This window comes from Homalodisca vitripennis, chromosome 4 (assembly GCF_021130785.1).
Source record: "Homalodisca vitripennis isolate AUS2020 chromosome 4, UT_GWSS_2.1, whole genome shotgun sequence".
Lineage (NCBI taxonomy): Eukaryota > Metazoa > Arthropoda > Insecta > Hemiptera > Cicadellidae > Homalodisca > Homalodisca vitripennis.
In genome coordinates, this window is record NC_060210.1 from 181587654 (window position 1) to 181607975 (window position 20322).

General features: G+C 32.0%; 1 protein-coding gene across 1 annotated transcript in view; it reads left to right on the forward strand.

Moving 5' to 3' along the window:
- Positions 1 to 10126, forward strand: part of LOC124360728 (nucleolar and coiled-body phosphoprotein 1-like) — a 35192-nt gene extending 25066 nt beyond the window's left edge. Inside the window, exons 6-8 of the mRNA XM_046814578.1 lie at positions 2404 to 2571; positions 3439 to 3900; positions 8700 to 10126. Coding sequence (XP_046670534.1) covers positions 2404 to 2571; positions 3439 to 3900; positions 8700 to 8761 — 692 coding nt within the window. The 3' untranslated portion in view covers positions 8762 to 10126. The remainder of the gene's footprint in view (positions 1 to 2403; positions 2572 to 3438; positions 3901 to 8699) is intronic.
- Positions 10127 to 20322: the final 10196 nt, after the last annotated feature.

Consider the following 20322-nt stretch of genomic DNA (forward strand, 5'->3'; position numbering starts at 1 on the left):
TTACGACAGGCATACATACTACTAAACAAATGTAAAAAAATTAATAAAACTGTAATTTATTACATCAACTGAAAGTACATCTCTTCCCCTCAAAAACAAAACCAAAACTAAAAGGCTAGCTCAAAATTTACGAAAGTTATGTAATTTAATATGTGACCATGCAAAAACTGGTGATTTTGCCGTGGCGGTATTGGATCCGTGCGGTGCTCAAACGTCTGGCAGTCTAGCGAACGACGGCGCGCGGGAGCGGCGGCGCACATATTTTATTGAATATGTAATAAAATTCAATGTCTAATCTTGTGTTTGTTTGAAATGCAGAATAACAAGATGTCACATAGGTAGATATGATGAAGAATGTAATACTATCACAAAATGATGCTGTTTTTTCTCTAAGAATTTTATACCAATTTTCTAATCTATAAGCCTTATAACCCTTACCAGACAAGATGTTCATAAAAATCTTAATTCCCTACTGCACTGTTGTTTATACATAATTATATTAATCTGTTCATCTTTGATCATCCATATAGAATTCTTTGCAGGTGGGAACATAACAAAATGGAATTAATATTTTATCGCTAGTGATAAATTTCGAAACTATCCAATGACCTATTTTGACATAGAAGTCATTGGATTTACTTGCAAATTCTTCCAAAGTGTTGAGTACCCAAAAATAAACATCTTTCGAATGAGATTATTACTCTGATGTGATTATCTATTCTAATTCATAGAAAGGTTTCTATCAGGATGTAATTACATTTTTATATTCTCAATCATCATATCTCGAAGGCATAATTCAAACTATGAATAACAGTAAAATAAAGCCTTTCCTAAGATTTTTTAATTCTGAAATCAATTACAGTTTCAACAGTTACAGTTCAATTTATAATAAGTCATATTTTTTACTATTGAGACATTCTTTGTAGTAATAGTTAAACACCATCAAAATGACTAATTTTAAAAATAATTCTATGACTCCTGGTTGTAGATAGCAGAGGTACTGCAGATCTATTTCTTGTTAGATATTGAGTGACATTCAGACAATAATTGAAGACTTGAGCAATTGGAAAGTTCTAAAACGTGTACTTATTAAAATACAATTTTCCAATATTGTTTATTTATTAAACAAGGTCTTTTGAAACCAAAGGGTTTATTGTTGGGCTACTCCACGCTTACATACATATGGATAAACATAGAAGCACATACGCTTTTAAAGTAGTTATTAACCCATTCAAGACATTGGACGGGCAGTTTCCGTCCTTCACTTCGCGCGGCCCAACGACTAAAGACGCGCCCGTCCGCTAGACACGACATCGACGTAGTTGAATATATTGCCGATAGATCGCAGAGGCATTCACATTTGCTGCATATTTTCTTCTCAATATTTTAGTCTATGTTTTTATTCTTCTTCGTTGCTGAAAATCATCTGATATTGCCTCAAATCATCTTGGCAAAACAGCTTTCTTTCGTTTGTAAACAGTCAAGATGGCGTCTCATGACCGGAATGATGTGTTCGTAAATTCGGATGATTTTGCGGCTTACGTTATTAATGTTTTAGATGAAGTGGTGATGATTGAGGAATGTGACAGTGAACAAGATGACATGATACGTGAAAATAATTAAATGTCTGATGGTACAAACGTTGACAGCAGTGATAATGAAAGTGACGATAACCCACCGGCTAGGCCTTGTGATTTTACGTGAAGTGTTGGACCAAATACTGTTAGTACAATGCGTTTTACCGGCAATGATGGAATAAATCCTATCATTTCGAGGTAGTTAAGAGAAAACTGCACTGAATCAGATGTGTTCAATCACTTCTGTGACGAAACCTGTTGGGCTCAGGTAACCCTTTGGTAGGCTTCCCGCTTGTGGAGAATCACCACTGCGTCTTCAAGGAAAGTTTTGGGGGCATTTTATTGAAAAGATACCTCCAACCACCAAAGCCAGGCCCTCAAGAAAATGTAAAGTTTGTGCCTCACAGGGGAAAAGAAGTGAAACAGTGTACCAATGTAAAAAGTGTCATGTTCCACTTCATCTGGGAACATGTTTTGAGGTGTTTCACACCCAAACCAACTTCCAAAGATGTATATTAAAAATTTGTAAATGGTGTAAATATATTTATATAAAAAAAACTAACATTTTGTGTTCATACAATAACAAGGAATAACTAGAGTAAATGTATAATATTCATAGCATGTTATACATTAGGTGTTATGCAATGTGCACCTGTTCTTACACGAAAGCATGGAAAATATCCAGTTCTGTAGTCCAAAAATTATAGTAATTTATTCAGTAACGAATGGGTTAATCTTGAAAAAGCTGCATTTTTATGTGCCTCAGCATTTGATATGATTTTGATCTGATTTTTATGTTATTCGACAATTCATTTTGTTGTTTCAGACTTTGACTGCATATTAACGAACTTGAATTTGGATAAAGTAGAAAAAGAAAAATTTAGATTGCCACAGGTGGAACAACAACGCACCGAAAGTATACTTAAACGAGCATTGGATGTGGAGAAAGGTGTTTCTGAAAAACCACCTGTTACAGAGGAACATCCTGATGGTTGTAAGTGTAGAACTTTCTTTTTTATACATTATAAGCATATAAATCTTTGTAACATATACATATGTATACATTGTATTAAATTCTTCCACATGTATACATTGCTATTTGTAAAAGAGAAAGTTACAATGTTTGGTAAGTCTTAAGAATTTAATGTGGGAAGATGCAATTCTCTTTATTATACTGTGCCAAATAATGTATGGTGAACTGCAGATCTGTAAATGACAATATCTAATCATGGCTGATTGTATTGTATTGTTTCCAAACAGAAAGTTAAAGGCATAATATTTTGCTTGTATTTATTATGTCAAATCATTGAAATATTCACAGAGATATGAATGAAAAAGATAGAAATTGATGGTGATGGTGGTGGGTCAGCAGTTCATCTCTTGCATATACAGATGGCGACATCATTTTGCAATCATGGCTTTCTAATAGATATATATTATTCAATTAAATATATTTAGTTTAAAACTAGTACAATTTGTACTGGAAAGCTTGGAATATAAATAAAGGCTAAGTGGTCATCCTATAAATGATAAAACTGTATATTTAATTCCAGACATACTCAGAACTGATAAAAAACAAAACATTGCTCAAGTTTACTCCAATTTGATTATAACTGTTAGGTCTTATTTAACTTAACATATTTAGACAGTATGAATATAAATTCAATTGTTAATCTAAATAATAGTGAATACAGATAAAATGTTATTGTTCCACTTATAGTGTTGGGCAGAACATTACATAAATAAATAAATGTATATAAAGATGAGAGTAAGATGTCCAATGTTAGGTTAGAAGTACAGTATTCTAAAAATAACGAGGTTTTTTTTGATATTTTCTAAATGTAATGTAACTGATTTTCAGTGGATCTTTCTCTTTTCCGTGATGAATCCCAGCTGAAGAAATCATCAAAAAGTCGTTCTAGAAATTCATCAAAGAAATCAAATTCGGCCAAATCTGATGGTGCAGAATCTGCTCCAGATGATGATGACGATGATGAGGATGATGATGAGGAGGAGGACGATGAAGAAGAAGCGGAAGATGAAGAAGAAGAAAAGAAAGCTAAGAAAGAAACCGCTCCAAAAACGAGTAAAAGAAAGAAAAAAACAGCCAAAAAGAAACCACCATCTCCTGAGAAAAAAGCCACAGCCAAGACTACTAGCAGTGGAAATAAAAGTACAGTCCAAACTTCTAAAAAGAAAACTGAAGCAAGAGGAAATAGCAAAAGAAAATCTTCTGTCTCATCAAATTTACAACCAGCAGAAAAACGAGCGAGGAAATCTGATACAAGCTCACAATCTTCCGAAAGAACAAACAAAACGAGAAGTAAGTATACAGTGATTATCCATGTTAAAGATGTTAGTTTGTAATTGAATTTTAAGTATATTTCTATTCACGTACAAAATGTCAGTACAAACTTTTTGCGAGCTTCTTGTTACATTACCAACTTTTTCAACATTTTCATTGGTTTTTACATTAAAGGGCAACCTGGCTGCTTATCTTCAATGTCTTCTCTGCCATCTTTAACCCTAAGCACTCAAGGCAGTATTTATAATTTATCCTTGAAGCTCGTATGGCCAGCTCTCTACTGGTTGCTGCCATTTTGTCGGAAGCATGTATTAATTTTTGCCGTAATGTTATCTCAGCTCAGATGGCCAGCTGTACTGGCCAAGATATAATATGTCAATAAGCTCATAAGGCCAGCACCACTGGCCACTAAACGTAGCAGCTATTTTCTAATATTCTCTTTGTGTTATTGTTTTATATTGAATGGCATGATGAAACCTATCAAACAGTTTTATTGTAAAATAATTTTTAAGTAAAGCAGTAAATTTTAAATTAGCCTATAATTCTTCTCTAAACATTGACTGCCCAAATAAGACAAATTATGTGTAGTGGTGCTATACACTGATATGATAGAAACCTAGAAAATTTTACTATAAGACGTGTGCTAACTATTCTTGACTACACATAGGTATGTATTTTAAAAAGTATTATTCTATAAAAATATAAAGACTGAGAAAAATTTAAAATAGTTCATATCAACTTAACAGAAAAGGCCTACTTTATAACATTTAATCTACATATCTCTGTTAACCCTTAAGGAGTATGGACATCATATGACGTCTTCTTTTGATAGGCTAAAATGAGTAATGGATGAAATCCAATAAATTGCCAAAAGGAGTAAAAAATTAAAGGCTTTAAAATGTCTTAAAAATGTTTATTTACATTTGAGAGCTTAATAAAAAAGTACTACGTGTTCTACAAGTCAATATTTCATTACTTTTCAAAATCAAATGTCTTATTTCCTCACTACCGCAGATTTCAATATTGTATGCCGTTTGGACAACAGTAACAAACTAGATGGTTGCTAAACAAATATGTCACTCTCACAAGATAAATATGACCCCAGTATGCAGTATACAAGGAATGGCTAGCATAATGTGGCAGCATATTCTGACAGCAAAGCGATGCACGCTCAACGTGACCTTGAGTCAGTAGCTTCTACCAGGTGGCTACTGCAACCTGATGGTAAAATCAGATTACAAGTGAATCCAAGCACAAAAAATGGAAGTTAAGTATGTTGCCGATAGATGGAACCACTTTACAGACTAATCTACTAAAAGGCAATCAGTAATAGTAATGCATTTACGATAATACAAAAATACAGAAGCTAAACGTCATATGACATCCGTACTCCTTTGGGCCACTATAAGAGTATACGTCCTTACTCACTATGTTGAGTTTACACGCACTCCTTAAAGGGTTAACAATATACTTATAAGAGTTAAATCTCCTAAATGTATGTGTATCTTTTTATTAGAAAGATTCATTAAAAATACATTTAAAATTTCTTTTTTAAACATTTTAAATTACTATCCAAATAACGTGGAGGAAATTGAAGAATAATTCTAATCTGGGGAGGCAAACAACAAATATGACTGCCGAGCTGTCAATGAAATTAGCACGGCCATCTGTACAGGCCATACGAGTTCTGAGGACAAACTATGGCAAAACTAACGCAAGCTATCTGCAGCGTTGATGTGGCCAGTACTGCTGGCCTTTCGAGCGCAAGGGGTTAAAATGCTTATACCATTCAAAAACTCATGCCTGCGTTAAAAACTAACTGCCATACACTTCTTTGAGTAAATTATAAGTTTCAGTTGCAGCCTATCTCCCTTTTCTGATTTGCCTCAATCTTGTTTCTGCTGTGATCACCTTGTATTATTGGCCTATGAATGGTTTATTGTTCAATGCAGCCCTATTTTTACCTGCATTCCTTAGTTCGGTTTGAATAATTACTGATTGGTTTTATTGAGTGCATGTTTTATAAATAGTGTGCATGGAATTTATACCCATGTTTCTAGTTCCTAATGCATATCACAACACTGTGGTATGATTAGTTTATATCAATTTAGATTGTTATATGTTAGATTAGTTGCTGGCCCATAAATGGCCCCCTGGCCCCCTGTTATAACTGGCCCCATAAATAATTAATTGAAGTCTTGAGTACTATTAAAAGGGTGGCTTATGAAATAATCATTTGATTTTTTTATTATTGAATTACTTTCATTTTTAACTTGAATTAAAAAATATTATCTGATGTAATAAGTTTTTTATGACATTCAAGTACTGGACATCTGTTATAATGAGAGCACTATTCCATGTATTATGGTGAAATGGTGTACTGATTTCTATGATTGATATTTTAATTGTAATTATAAATGTAATACAATATTACAAACTGTAAACTGTCAATTCTGAGATCAGCAAAATGATCCTTTACAGTTTCATTCCATTTAACCCTTTGAGTGCCAAGTATTTATTGAGTGGGTGTACTGAAAAATGCCAGGTTTCTTTATAGTGGAGCACCTAAAAGTGCCAGCCCTTTTGAATTCATTTTGCAAGGTTTCAGTTTAAAATTCACAGTTTGATTAATTAATAAGCTATCAACATTCTGTTTGTGTACATTTTCTTTGAAAACTCTGGATATTTAACATAAAATAACAAAGTTACCTTAATATTAAATTTCGGAATAAAAAAAGAGGACTTACTTCAAAAAATTCCAGAATTTATTTAAATTTCATTTTTCAACCTAATTATCATTACCAAAAAAATCATATCCTTTTCTTTTTCCATATCACTGGAAAGGGTATTCAATTGTCTATAATTCTTGAAAAATGTGTATCATTATCTTCAATAATGAGTGAGTTATACAACATTTAAAAAACTAATGACACATTGTTTCCAGTAGCCATATCAACAAAAAATGTTTCTATGTTAATTCTAGATTGGTTTTCGTTAAAATTGATCGGAAGTATACTATAACAATTTATGTTGAAAAGAACAGTTCTTCACAAACAATTTAATATAATATTATTTTAAAAATGTAAAGTTTTCGATTTGTAGTGATTTTTTCCAGAACGTCCAGTAAAATCAGACGTTGGCATTTTTCGGCCGACTTGATGTCCAGTAAAATCAGACTTTGGCACTTTTCAGCCGACTTTTTACGTCTGGTTAAATCGGACGTTGGCATTCATAGGGTTAAGTTTTAACATAATTCAAGTAGCCTTTTTCTGTGCTACCTAAGTTCTGTATTTTGTCTTTATGAACTTATTCCTGCTCCCAAACAAAATGATAACACTAATATTGTAAGCTACTACTTTTTCAACTCTAAATTTATATAAAAATGCTGTAGCTACAGCTCTTGTCCCTGAATTAAGACACAATTCACCTGATCTATTAAAATATTTTTCTAAGAAATTGAACACAGAGGTTTAAGGTTGTATACATTACAGAGAATTTCTGCACAAGTAACAGTGAAGTATTTTTAATATTTAATGTACGGCATTTTGTTATACGGAGCGATCACAACTTGCTTTGTTAATTGATTTACAGTCAATTAGCAGCTTTTATTGATTACCATCCAAACACGGTCAATGTTGCAAGATCCTATTACAGGGCCTGACCAGTAATGGGTCACACTCCACTCACAAAGCACCTTTGAATTGCCTATAGCACTGATTTCTCTCAATATCACTTATAAACTCATCACAAAAAGCTTTTTATATCATAGAAGTAAGTTCCTCTGAAACAGAATAAAATTATTACTCAAGATGTTTAATTATTGTAGATGTTATGTATATATTAGTGAAATGCGATAAGAAGCTGGACACTATGACAAATTGAGTGGGCGGAGCACAGCGAATTCCTGGTGGTGTTCTTGGAAGGATCCCACTTCTTCCCCTATAACTGGTCGTGTAATAATCGTTCAGGAAAAGGAGGTTAAATACTTCTCTGGCAAACCTCATATTTGCATAAATATACATAAACATGCATGCCGGGAATAGTAAAATGACCTTTAGATTAACTCCATAAGAACACTGTTAAACTTCAAACACTTCAAAATATTATTTTTGAGCATAGAATTATGCTTTTTGTTTGCTTTTTAGTTTTTATAAAGTTCATACTTGTATGCTTTCTGAGTATTAAAATGATGGGCAGAATAGGAGGTTTTTTCAGAATAACCAATAAATTTTTTTTTAATGTTTGGATGCATAATATACCCTTTGAGTGCTGCGGCATCACTACTTTTGATGGTACGAAAAGTGCAGTGCATAAAGTGCCGGCATCGCTAATTTCAATAATATTTTATACTGTACAAGGTTATTTTAGTGAAATAACCAGATAGCTATATTCATTATATAGGATTTTTATGAACTTCCTCTTGATAAGTGTGTTTTACTAGGCCAACCTTTTTCAAAAATTGTTCAACAAGCATTTGAAAGGTTCTTGTAATCTCACATCTTCACAGCAGCTTAGAGGGGGTAATATATTTAATTTAGAATTCATAATTAACTGAACAAGTTGATGGTACAGTACTAATTCATGCTATCCATGAAATGAACTTTGTTAGGGTTAGATAATTACTGTTAAGATAAATATTTTTTTCTTTTGCTGGTGCAATATTTATTTTTCTAAATTCTTTCCTATTTCAAAGTAAGTTAATCAAGCTATATTTTAGTGGTATATTATTTGTATTTTAGATTTAAACTATATGTTATAAGAGAAAGATTATTTTGAAATGATATTGACGTAGGTAAAGTTTTGTCTGCTGTGTACAGGTGCAGAGGCAGTGGTGGGGACTAAATCCCGCAGAGACCGTCGAGCACAGAGTCGCAAGTAGGTTGCTACTGCCAGAACTTCTCATGGACACAACCACATTAACACGGTTTCTTCAGCATTAATTAGTTCAATTATTGACATCAATATATTGTAGCGCTAAACAATTCTCATACTATTTTCAAGAACTTTCTTATATTCTAAGTAGTATTACTTTACATAAAATTTAAATTTGTTATAATCTTAATTAGTAATAATACTTGGAATACTTTATAGCATGAGAGCTGTTTAACATCAATGTATTACTTAACTTGTTGGAACTTTAAAAAAATTCAGAACTTCACCTTAAATTAATTATGTATATAATTGTATACAGATTTCTTTTTGTAAGAACTTAGTGTGAAGCACTCATTTCCACTGATAAATGCTTCTGTCTAGTGTTTAGATTTAATTGCATTTTGTAGGGGAGTGAAGTGTTTGTGTATCCCGTATTCATTGTGTCCCTTGACAGAGTAACTGAACTGATTCTGTGTTTTAACTCTTTCTGTATTTTTAAACCGAGCATGACCTTTACGGACTAAAATGAACAAAACAGCCGTGTTGGTACCGTTGTGCATCAAAATAAGTTGAGTTTATTATCTTTGTGTTGTGTGAGATAAGTTGTTCGTAATGGATAAAATAAAATAGTTATGGTATATTATTGCATATTATTAGTTGTAGTGATTTTTAAGAAAAATATTTTTTATTATTTATAGTAAAGTTAAAAATTGTTCTATTATCTGTCTTTACTATTGAATCTTATTTAGTTCTTCATGAACTAAGCTTTACAGGTTTCTGTACTGTATGTATTTTTATTCTTATTGATTGAAATATTTTATATATTATATATATGATTTATTTTTACTATGTTGATGATATTGTTACAGATTTTTCTAAATTGGCATATTGTATAAACTGTTTTTTATGCATCACTTGTGGAAAATCTATATTAACTTGTCTTGTAGCTTAAACCAAATCACTGAAATTTATTTAAATTATGTTGTTAGAATCTATATGTTGTCCTTTATGTTGATTATAATAGATAAATAAAAGAATTATGCAATTAATTACGTGTTAGAATTGTAATTTCTCTTGTTCGTTTTGCTATAAGCAAAATATTTCTACTATGCAAAATTTTGATGAACTGTAATGTTAAATTGATTTTAAATAGGATTTTGGCGGGTACCTTTGGATATAATATCTTCATTTGCCTTAAATTAGCATAATAAAGACAGACAAGAACAAATTTTTACTCTATAATTATTGGAATTGCCATTAAAAGTATTGAAAAATTGGTGGAGACGGGGGTCTTCATCTAGTCTGTACAGTACAAAGGGTGCAATTTTAAATTAATTGTTGGTATGAAAAATAAATTTATTCCCCCATGAAATGGTTGTCTTCTTCAAAATGCCACTTAAACACTTCACAAACTGCATTAACTACTCTGCAGTGTGCTTGAAAGTGAAATGGAATTCTTAAGGACGTATGTTAGGGTACCATCTACTTTATTCAGTTAAAACCACAGAACTTATTTTTGTTGTGGTAAATGGAGTAGGGAGGTTATTTTTAGTGCTGGTACTAACTCTGTGACATGTGTCTGAGGTAATAAAGGAATTCTAATTCCTTTATTTTTTACATATACATTGAGAACAATTTGAACACCTTTAAGATCACAATTTTATAATCATACTATGTAAGTGTAAAGTTACTTTTTACATTTTTTAAACTAATAAGTGTTTTTAACTAAATTAAATTGATTTTAGTTAGGATAACACTAAAGTAGTACAGGATATAAGGAGAATTGAGCATGTAGAAAAGCATTGAATTATGTTTATTGTTTTATGCATCTCAGTGATAGATAAACCCAATGTCAACCTACGGAGTGGTACACAACATTATAACAGAGGGTTTTTATGAAAACACGCAAATCTCATCAAATGAGATGAGAAATAAGCAACTAATTTTATATAAAACATTACTGACTACATAGAAAATCAGTACATAATTATTTTTTATGTTCAACAGAAATACAACGTAAATCATATTTTATCAATATGTTTTGTATATGCCTAATTTTATACTATTTTATTTTGAAACTCGGTTGTAAACCACATGAGTTAGTTATTTACCAGTTGAGTTTCAGAATTGAATAATCAAACTAAAAAGTAAATTTTATATGATAGTGTCAACATTAATGGCTATTATATACGTTAAACAAATCATCACTATTCCTTCAAATAGAATCGAGAAGGACAAAGAGGGGTTTAAGTAGGAGTTAAACAATTTTTTAACTCATAATACCCATTAAGGAATATTTTAATTAGCATTTGGATCTCTGAGAGGCTGCCTATTTATACGTAATATAAAACGAAAAGCTTAAGGAATTTATGATAAACACAAGAAAAAACAGTACAAAATTCAAGTGTTCTTTTGCTTTAATTAAATGCTTAGTAATACTTTCAATGACATCGCATGATATGAAAATTATTCAAAACAAAGCATTTACGTGAAAAAGCTATCAACATCTGCTTGATAATGATTATAGCACAACAAAGTAACTTGTATATTGAGATGCTTATACCTGTACAAGCTAATTCCTGCCATACCCAGCTAAACTACAAAGAGAAAGTGGTCTTTTAGAAAGAAAGTATCATATCAGATTGAATCGGTGACATATTTAAACATACTTCTTAAATTATTAAAGGAGAAGCTCTTCTTATCGGTAAACATTATTTTCTTTAAAAGAAACACAATCCTCCAATAATTTTTAATTTAACATTTAATGAAACATTATACATAAAAAAACACGAGGATAAAATAAACACTGCTGTTGGACCGATTCAAAATTCACCTTTCCTTTAAAATATGACTAAATTCTTTTTGACCAAAATTTTGTACATATATTAATAATACTTTTCACTATCTAAATATGTTTATTCAGCTAATAATTGTTTTTAAATTTTAAAACTATTTATACTGTTTCAAATTGTTTGATTAACAACCGACGATGGCATCTTGGATGTCAAAAGGCCTTGCGTAAAAAATAACGTAAAAATGTTGATAATTGTTTCTTCTAAAGAAAAAACCACTTCCTAAAGTTCATTCTGAAGAATTTCAGGTACATGAAAATTAAGTGAATGTGTATGGAAATTACATTGAACCTCTGCATTCAACCTATCTTTCAATTTCTTTGTTTGTGATATAGAGATAAGGGTTAAAAAATTATTGATAATATGTAAAAATTACAAGATTATTAACATCTGTCAAAAAGTTACATATTGTATATTACATAAGAAACTTGATTACTGGAAACCAATTGTCACTAAAGAATTCTGCTAGGCTGTAGAAGAGTTGTTCTGTCAACCATTTGTTGTTGAGCTCGATCTTTTTTTTCCTGTCCTATCATTCTTCTCAGTTTTTCTGGAAGATGACTGTGTAGCCTGCAGCCAGTAATGAGTGGTTTTTTATACAGAGTGAGCCAATGTTGAGGTGTTGCATGCATGTGGTAGTTGTGGATGTTACTGTTAAATAGTGAATCTTGACTATCACCATACATGATTACCTCATCTACAGTTGGAGGAATTTAGCTGTGCTTGTGCAGCCCTAATACTACCCTTTCAACAAACAAACGCTATCTGTAAGGCTGGTTGCGTTTACGTGCTAGCTGCTGAGATGAAGGCGCAACAACCTCTTTAACGACTTAAAACTGATGATTTCGATTTGCCGATTAGTACTGACACAAGTTATATTCAAAAACACGTTAAACAACAATATAACAACTGAAAAACAAGGATAAGTCCTATTATTGCTATTATTTGGTATTCTCTTATTTAATTTACAATCAATTCAATAATATTTAGTTAATTAAAATGCTACAATATAATATTCTAATAACAAATGTCACTTACAATGATTGTTTTTTCATTGGAGTTCTTCAATCCCATTCAAATTGTCCTCCTCTTCTGGGTCACTGTCACTGCTGTCTGTATCCGAACCAACTGATATAATAATGGATTCTATAATATTGTCAATCTGGGGTTCTGCGGCTGCATAGGTCCCTTTCGATTTTCTCTACGTGCTTGCACTTTACTGATCATTCTTCTGCGCCCATACTTGATAACTTGTCTTCACATAGAGCTTTAGCTTGAGACATAGTGAAAGATGTATTTCTCATAGCCACATAACTTTTGACTTCGGCCCAAATTAACTCAATGGGATTGAGGTCTGGGTGGTAGGGTGGAAGTCGTAAGATGTCATGACCCTCTAGTTGAACAGTTTCGTCCAAGGCCGGACATGCCTTGGTTTATATAGCTGCACAAGTTAAATAATACCCACCTCAAACTTTTCTCACAACCCTGGAAATTTATTTTGTCCCTTAGCACCTCCCTCAATAATTTTGCAGTTGGTATTCGATGTTCTTCAATATGGCACAGACTGATTTTAGCGAGTGTGATGAGTTATTTGGGCTAATACGATTCCTGAAAGGAGGGTTTTACCGATGAGCCATAGGAAATGTTTTCGGGGCGCAGCACATAACGGTACCTCGCCACCCCTCCCGCCTATCACCACACACTCAAGGTCACACGCACAGCTTAAGTCCTCGAACTGTACAGGTCATGATTCCCAGTTCCTTTAAAGATGTAGGGTTTCTATTGGTTGTAGATCCACAAGTATCCTTGTAAGGATCAACACTCATTCTATGTTGCTGAGTGAATAATGTCCACTCTAAATGATTAGACAATGTGTAGTATGTCTCACATGGTCCATTGCAACAGATTTTGATTTGAGGTGTCCAAGTGAGATTTATATTAATAGTCATTTTTTTATGCTGTATCCTCCAGACCTAATGTTGTGTATCCTTTGAACGCAAATCTGTTTTTTTGTAGGGTATGAAACAAAGCCATTTTCCCTATATTATTGGTAGGCCTTTGAAAAAGAGTGTTCATGTAAGCAAGCAACTGTTCCATTCTTAACAATCAGTATTGTATTATCAGCATACATTAAAAATGCACTACTGTTATATCGTCAAGGCCTTCTAACATGTCATTGTAAATAAAATAAAAAGTACAGGTCGTAACACTGAACCCAGAGATACTACTTTTACATTACCTTGGGATTGAATTTTACATATTCTACCATGTTGTTAAGTGTGCATTTTATTTCAACTTCTTGTTTGTGTCTACAGTGGAGTCCCGCTAATCCGAACACGTGTAATCCGAACGTCGGTTAATCCGAACAGGTCCAGGAGGAATTATTTATAACGATAATGAACAGTTATAGGAACTAATTACATAAAAAATGAAAATGGGTGCATCATTTCGTACATAAACAAAGAAAACTTTAATTAAATAGACATACAATATTTTATTAAGACAAATTGTGTACGGTACAGTACATAAATAATGAAGTTAAATACAGTACCAAATTGAAACTTATAGGTTAAGTATGAGTTAAATTACTGTATTAAGAAGTGAAATCAAACAAAAATTGGACGTATAGTACTGATATTATTATTGAGTACAATATTAATTGTTAAAAGACATAAATTCAGTTATTGTCTTCTGTCGCATTGAAGAGTCTATTGGATGACGCGTAGTTTCGTACAACTATTGAACGCGTGGACCCGTACAATATCCAGTACGCTCACATTGCTTAACAATAAAACTCTCACACTAAAATACGGTAAATGTTCTTAGTATTCGCAAACACGTTTATTTGTCAAGAAATACAATGCAACAGTCAGAAAACATGTTTTAATAAACAATGTTGATAATTCTATAACAAAATAGACCCATCTCAAGTTTAAAACCGTATTTTTCTGTAATTCTGGCTAATCCGAACAATCACATAATCCGAATAGGGCTCGGTCCCAATTAGGTCGGATTAACGGGACTCTACTGTACTTGTACAACTGAAATCAAGATTTGGCTGTTTCATTTATACCTAGAGCTTCAGGTTTTACTAGGGAGTCAAGTTTTAGTGAAATCAAGTAGCGTTTCTGTAACCAATTTCCTGTCTTCCAGCTGATTAATTATAATCCTATGAATGTTATAATATTGTTGTTGTAGTTGACTTTCTTTTTACAAGTTTGTAGTTCCCAATTGAATTTTGTCAGTTTGACTTAATAAATTTCTGTCGGAAAATAAAATTTGTTTTTCAAGGTCTCAAATTTAACTAACATGCTCTGTAATATTGATTGATGCTCTTGTGTTTCATCATAATCTTAAAACATATTTTAAATAAGAACTGCTTTTTTCCCTTGTTTTAAACAGCTTGTGAATCAGGTATTTATTAACACAATGTTTAAATTTCACAGAGCTATTTTAATTCCTCTTCAGACATTTCCCCAGTCTGAATAGAAATGATGCCCTCACTACCAACCTGCCAGTTTGCATCACAAATCTGCTGGCATACGTTCTAAACTAAAGTTTATTTTCTTCAAACAGAGCAGAGGGTATGTTCCTAATGCTGTAGTTTCTACAAAAAATAGGTTTTGTGATATTGCCATTTAGAATAATATATGGGGATTATTCAAAAAGTCCTTTATGACATTATGTCTGATTTTTATCAAAAGCTTATGTCAATGGAAAAGTAACAGGAAAGTAAAAGTGTAAGACAGAAAAAAAGTTTCCAAAATAATGGATTAGTTTCTTATTAACAACAGAAAATAATACACAACTGTTCAATCCATATATGATTTTCCATAAAACAAGTATTCTGCAAGATAAAACTCTACATATTTTAAATCTAAATTGAACTAAATTTCTGTTCAAAGATGATAGTAATATTGTGTATCAAGAAGTTGTTACGATGAAATTTTTGTACACGAATCAATCTGAATGAGAAGACACAACTGTATATAATCTCATAGACTGGATACCAATGTTTTTGTATTGGACAGAATTAACCCTTAGAGCGTGTGCTAAAATCGGCTAATTTACCTTTAACGCTCATTTATTAAAAAAAGCCAAAGTTAATTTTTGCGAACACCTTATTTAAAAAATATTTGTAATCTACAGTACATGAAAAGTTATAAAAAGCATAAACAATTTTTTTGGGGTTCAAACGTTTTTATTGTAATTTATTTTATTATTAAATTATTTGATAAAATCATCGAAATCAATCATTGGGGTTTGTCATCTTATAAGAAAATAACTAACAAACTAATTAACTAAATAAAAAACAAGTGCAAAACACATTAGAAATACGCCTCACTAGCTAAACATACATTGACTGGCGCCGAGCCCGTAAGCGTGATCAGTGCTGTGCGTGACCTTCTGCTGCCCCGCCTCCCTCTATAAATAGATGCAGTTGCACCCAGTGACATCCGACCTAGGGTCGGGAGCTACATTGTTGTAACTACATGCGTTGAGCTACATTTTAGTCTGTGAAGATTCCATTTGTGGAATAATACTACATAGCCGCACTCTGGGTAACCATGAAGGCTAAAAAAAATAAAATATAGCTAAACCGTGTTTACACGTCAAAGGCAATCAGAGCAAAAGTAATTATATTGCGCATATGTGTCAACTGCGTTTAATTGGTTAAGACAACGTGTGAAGGTTTACATATTAATAAATAACACATGACGGAGAGACAAGATGTGGCTCAATTTACCACAACTGATGCACTAGATGTCATTTTTAATTGCAGGATGTGATTGAACTGGCAAGTTGAGGACTACGAAATCTTTAACATTGTAAAATTGGTCAATGCTTTAAAACACCTTAACTCAAACTCATTCAGATGACACTTTATTTAAAGAACTTCTATTGTTTTGTTTAAATCTGATTAAGAATAGAGGCAACACATGTGAACAATGTCATTATATTGAATTCACATAATCTTCTGTACCTCAGATATAAGATCAACATCTATGTTCAACACTTCTAACAAACCCACTTGTACCTGAGTCTTTAGTTATGCCCTGTATATTCAAAAACTTCTCCAATAATACAAATCTAATTTGTAAGCAATATCACATGCTTTTTCCATTGTTGTGCTCATCAATGTTTAAAATTCCTTCAATTTTAGAGAAATTTAAATGATTAAAATTAGGGTTAAACCAAATTAAACTAAAATATTTTTTATTTGAATTACACTGAACTAGTCCAATCACTTAATTATTGAAACCAGACTAAAAATCTGTTAGTCATTACCAAAGCCAGGATATACCAAACAGGTAAAGCCTTAACTAATTGAAGTCTGCTGAGATATCAACTTTTATTAATTCTTTATTCATATACATCTGAGACTGACCATTTATTAACCCTCGAAATGGTAGTAATTTTTTTCAATAGATGGCAGGCCATTTTTTAGTGTTTTGTGCCTGTACTTTATACATTTCTACCATAAACCTACATGTATAATACATCATTGTTTTCAGGAAAATGTGGAGATAATAATTATGGTTTAAAAACATTATGCATAAACCACATGTTTTTAAATTGGTGGGATTGTCCCTGGTAAAATGTGATAATATTATAAATACGAGTATTAAGTGAGACAGCCAATTTAATCTTCATTTTATCTAGTTTCAGGAAAATAATAGTATCCAGGTTCCCTTGAAGAATAATTTTATATGTGTATGTATGTGTATATATATATATATATATATATATATATTTTAAACCACAAATAATACACAAATGGCTAAATTTGTTAACATTACCAAAAAAATATGCATTACAAAACAATAAATTAATTAATAACCAATATAAATTTGAAAACAAACACTCCGATAATATACTTTTAATTATTGTGAGACCTTTTGTTTTCAAAGAACACAATCATAAAGACCCACATATATATTTAAAAATGAATGTTTGTCTGTATGTCCTTTATAGACTCAAAAACTATTTGACGACCATTATGAAAACTTGTATATATATATTTTTTTTCACGGAGAAGGTTTATATGCGATGCTCATTGTGTAACTCGTCACCAGTGCTGCAAAAGACAAAAGTTTTCAAAGTGCCTGCACACTATAAACTGCAATTATGAGACAGTTATGTATATTAAATAGCCAAACACTATTTGAAGGCACTAAATTATCATGTTTGTCTCTAAGATAAATTTTTGGATGAGCTTAGAGGTTGTGAATGTTAGACCACTTTATAATAAAGTACATGTATGTGTACAACGGCTATAAACATACAGATTTTCTTGATCGTGGCAAAAAGGCAAACTACATCGGTGTTGGAAATATAATTCACTTGAAACAGAAGTGCACATACATAGGCAAAGCTTATGAAAAGTGTGTGAAGCCAGTTAAACAGCTAGGAACTGAATAAAAGTGGTTAACAGTAATAATATCAACAATTTTGTACATAATTAAAAATACAAGATAATATTCTATAACAGGAGAGTATATCTATGTATGTGTATATACCGGGTGTCCCACGAAGAGGCTTAAACGTTTGATTTTATATTACTTGCACATTTATGCACCGAACATTTTCAAATTATACACAATTCATTAAATAGGTTTTATAAAAATATTCTGTGGAAATTTCAGCTCTCTAGCAATTGTTGAAACAAAATGGTGGCATTATGGAAAACTGTAAATAGTACTTTACTATACTATAGTAAAGAAAAGAAACAAATTATTTATTGTCATATTCTAGAGAAATAAAACATTTCAGTCAGAAAATTAGAACATAGCCTATTAAAAAAACCTACAATTACAGTCCACAATTATTCAAACTGTAATCCATCTACAGCGACACACTGATAACAGCAATTAACAAATGAATCTTAAGCTCTTGCAATGAAATTCTGCATCTGTAGAAGTTGCTCTTCAATTGATTGTTTTAATTCATCATTATTGAAACTACAAGTATAAACTTGTTTCTTTAAATAACCCCATAGAAATAAATCACACACAGTTAAATCTGGGGATCGGGGTGGCCAATGTAAAAAATCACTTCCACAACCAATCCAACGGCCATGAAGGTTGTCATTTAGTAACTGCTTGACAGGATTTGTGAAATGAGGAGAGCACCATCTTGTTGGAAGATTTGATCCATTTCTGGAACTATAAAATAAGGCAAGACTTGTTCATTTAAAACCTGTTCATATCTAGTCATTGTACTGTCTAAGATAGCACCCCACAACTGACAGCTGCCCAAACAGTAATTCCTTTTGATTTGAGTAGAGTCTGTTCAAGAATGTGTGGATTACCGTTGTAATAATTACAATTATGCCTATTTACGCCATTGCGGTAAAAAGTGGACTTGTCTGAAAAAACAATTTGAGTATGCCAATTAGGATCTAGTTCATGATACAAGAACAAAGTTCCACTCTCCTGTCCGGGTCATCTTCAAGAAGATTATGGACTAGGTGACTTTTGTCAAATTTAATTTTGTTTTTCTTAATTATTCTCTGTACTGAAGACTTTGGAACACCAGTTTCCAATTTAACCTTCCTTAGTGATTTCGGTTTACCTGGAGAGCAGAGCATTGATGCGCATACCAGTACTTCTCTTTCCTAATTTGATCCCCTTACAATACTTTTTTACGACACTTTAAGTTTCTAACAAAAGGTTTTTTCCACTTAAGTTATTGTTGGATTGATAGGTGGTTCAAATCCTGGGTAGTCAACCTGAAATTTTCTAATTGCTTCTGTAATGTTGCCAAAAGCAATAGCCCACTCACAACACTTCACTTTTTGTTCAACATTTTAATGTCGAAATGCTTTTAGCCATTTCTCGAACAGTAAAACTGTAATGGAGGAGGTTAGGTTATGTTTTTATACCACAAGCAACATTCTTCAACCAAACAGCTGTTTTCAACAATGAGCGTTAATTAACAGCTGTTCTTTAAAACTACAACGCAGTAATCAAATCAGGTAATTCAAGAAATTAATTTTTATAGGAAGTAAAATGTTCAATATGTCAATGGCTAATTTTGTTTCTACAATTGTTGGGGAGCTTTAATTTTAACAGAATATTTTTAACACCTACTTCATTAATTGTGTAGAGTTTGGAAATCTCCGGTAAATGGGTAAGTAATATAAAATCAAACATTTAAACCTCTTCACGGGACACTATATCCCACGAATATTATAAATGCGAAAGTTTGAATGTTTTGATATTTGGAGGTTTGTCCTCGAATCACGCTGATACTGCTATACGGATTGTGTTAAAATTTGGAACAGGTATAGCTTTTGGTCTGAATTAACATTTAGTGTGCTTTTTACCACCCATAACACATTCATTTCACCAAATAGTCGAATTCAAATTGAAAAATTAGTTTGTTTACATTGGAATGTTATGATAAGAACGAAACGTAATAATTCAGATTAAAATAGCACTAAACAGCTGTCGACAGCTATAATTCGACAAACCTTCTGAAACATCTGTTTACATTACTAATGAAAATAAAAAGATAATGGCGGGCCACTTATTATGCCAAAACACCGGGGGTGAATTTAAACGACCAGAACAGACCCATATTGACCGCAGCAACTTTTTAGTTGTACACTTTCGTCATTGGGATAAAAAGGCTAACTCTTATTATTACTGAAGCCATCAAAGAACTTCAATGGGAGGGAAATACTAATCATATAAAAACTGTTTCACTTTAC